This window comes from Schistosoma mansoni (assembly GCF_000237925.1).
Source record: "Schistosoma mansoni, WGS project CABG00000000 data, supercontig 2305, strain Puerto Rico, whole genome shotgun sequence".
Lineage (NCBI taxonomy): Eukaryota > Metazoa > Platyhelminthes > Trematoda > Strigeidida > Schistosomatidae > Schistosoma > Schistosoma mansoni.
In genome coordinates, this window is record NW_017386819.1 from 1 (window position 1) to 2976 (window position 2976).

General features: G+C 32.6%; 1 protein-coding gene across 1 annotated transcript; it reads left to right on the forward strand.

The window, feature by feature from the left end:
• Window positions 1–590: 590 nt before the first annotated feature.
• Smp_206280 (unnamed protein product) lies at window positions 591–2455 on the forward strand (the record flags this gene model as incomplete). Its single annotated transcript, XM_018792375.1, has 2 exons — window positions 591–656; window positions 1997–2455. The coding sequence occupies 2 exons, from the start codon at window positions 591–593 to the stop codon at window positions 2453–2455; spliced, it is 525 nt and encodes a 174-aa protein (XP_018644829.1).
• Window positions 2456–2976: the final 521 nt, after the last annotated feature.

Consider the following 2976-nt stretch of genomic DNA (forward strand, 5'->3'; position numbering starts at 1 on the left):
GTTATTAATTTGATGTAAATACTTCGAAAATATGACACGACAATAAACGTGCATTATGCAATACCTTTAGAAATTATTTGAAATGTAATTTATACAATATTCTCCTTGTATGAATTCTCAAATGTTGATTTGTCCATCCACTTCTTTCTTTGATGTCCCACTCTCTTTACCATGCCTTTGAATTCAGAAAAGATTATGCTTGACCATGTATAGATATATTGTCAGTTCATGATGTTATCGTATGTCAGTATAAGATATGCAAAGGGGTGTATACTGGCTCCAAGAGATAGTGAAAGCCAATAACTGGGAACTCTGTTCGATGTTTTATTTGTAAGGACAGTGATCCAAGTGCATTTAATCTTTATACGTCTTTTAATAATAACTGACAGTCTTTAGGTTCGTTAGACAAATAATTTCACCAAGTTACCATGTTTACTTTTATACCAAGATACTATTATACATGTGTCTGACAATTTACGAGTATATTTTTTACGTTAGTCATATATATGGCAATATAATTGAACGTTTTTTAAATTATTTGGTACTCCACAGATGAACGTTTTGTTATTAAAGAACTGTCTTCAATTGAAATGAAAACATTTCATGAAATCTCTCAGGATTATTTTGACTACCTGATTACTGCAGCACTTGAACAAGTAAAATTCTGCATGTTTCATAGAATATATTTTATTAAATCTTATTCAATCACTTAATGTTTTGACTGTTTCATTTTCCACTAACTAATACGTCAAATATAGTGTATATATATACATAATATGATGTATTCGTGAAATACATATCTTAGTTTCGACCTACTTAGTTATATTTGTAGATTATTTACTTAAAACGTTTGAAAATTATAAGGAACAGCAGTTATAATTTACCGTTCTTGCCATTTTAAATGACGCTACTGGGCTACAAATAAATCAAAACTTAGGGAGATGAGTCCCGAAATAGGACAAAACTGGCATCCTAGACTCTTCTGTTAGCGATCATCCATCTCTGCTTAAAACGTTTATCACATACAGTTCCATTCAGCCGGTTTATAGCTACACCTTATGTTCGTGGAGGAAGGCATGGTTACTGATACTATGCAGCGCTTAGGCTGTAATGGACAGGGTGGAAATCATACATTTCATCCGGTGTTCGAACTTAAAATTGTTCCTGGTTACAGTTTCTATTATCGTATTCTATTTTTTCATCTTGAGGCTTTTAATATAACGATGAAGATAAATTATTTTCTGTTCTTCCACCTTATACTACCATCTTTCATACAACGATGCGACCGGTGACCGAAATTCTATTACCGTTAGACTAGATAGTCGATCGATATGTTATACACAGATCTAATTACCTTATACTAGACTCACGATTCCCGACCAGATATATCAAACCAGAGTATATGCTAGACAATACTCTTTTCAACACAATTACCAGCAGTCTGCGCTCAGCGAGTTCAAAATAAAAAAAATCAATAACAAGAAGGAAATAATATACACAATACATAATAAACTGAATGTTTGTCAGTCCACACTTAGTGACCAATCACATTTCCTTTCAATAATCACACATCAATTTTCTAAAATTTGACTTTTTTTTACTGAAGAGCGTTCGCGCGCCAGACCGAAAGTCCTGGGTTTGAGTTTCGCATGTGGAGTCGTGGGTGCGCACTGCCAATGAGTTCCATACTAGGAGGAAACGGTCGTCCAGTGCTTCCAGGTTTCCAATGGAGGTCTTACATTGATCGGTTCTTGATCTCAATTAAAACTCAACAATCTCCACAACTCCATGTTGGTTACTGAACAGCATTCATTCATACACTCATTTCATTCCCATTAACATAAATGTTCATTTGTGGTGATTTTTTTACTTTAATAAATTGACTTTGTTTCACCAGTTCTTTACTTTATAACATATTTCATTACGATATATGTGACAATTATGTTGAAACTATTTATTCAATTAATTGCACTTGTTTTACAAAAACCTTTTACAGCGTCTTTGTGTTCTGTCAAGAATACTAGGCATTTTTCATGTTGGATTTAAAAATTCTACATCAGGTGAAGCCCATCGATTCGATGTACTTGTAATGGAAAATTTATATTATGGACATACTCAACTGGCATATATTTATGACTTGAAAGGCTCACTACGTAAACGACTAGTAGATGAATCGTCCAATAATGGAATGAATGCAAACTCTACTACTACAAATACTACTATACCTGCAGACCTAGCACAAACAACTGATGAAACCACAACTAATTCCGGTGTTGCATCGTACCATTCGTTTACATGCAATCAGTCAACAACAGTATCAGATAGTGGTTTGACTTCAGAGACAACTACAGTTAAACATAATGTACCTGTTCTTCTAGATCAGAATTTACTAAATGCTTCAATAGATAATCCGTTGTATTTAAGAGTTCATTCAAAGGTTAGTCTCTTTTATTAAACACTATTCATTAAACAAAAATGATCGAAAATCTTTTTGATAGGAAAATACTATAATTTCTCAAAATCTTCAGTACAGCGCTTTATTGTTTAATCAAACTACATAATGTTGATTCAAGTCATTCATCATAAAGTTTTTTATTGTCTGTCTACTGAAACCTTCTATATGCAGATATCTTTGATTAAAACCAAAAATTACACGTTCTGTTTGTGAAAGTTTATGTGCCTTATTTAACACTAAAATGTTTAAATAAATATCCCATATACGCCCAACACTAAACAAAAATGCGCTAAATAATCATAACAACCCATTATTTCGATGTATTTTGATGCTAAGTGGAACATTTGATATGAATGCAAATTTATTTTAATGTTCTACGGTTTTCTGACTGATGTATGACTTAGTTCATGCTTTTCATGAAATAGAATTTATTGTAACACACTGAATGACTATCCTATCTATGTTTCTGGGAACAAAAATTTACTTGCTCGGTAAAAAGAATGGTAGATATATACTCTGAG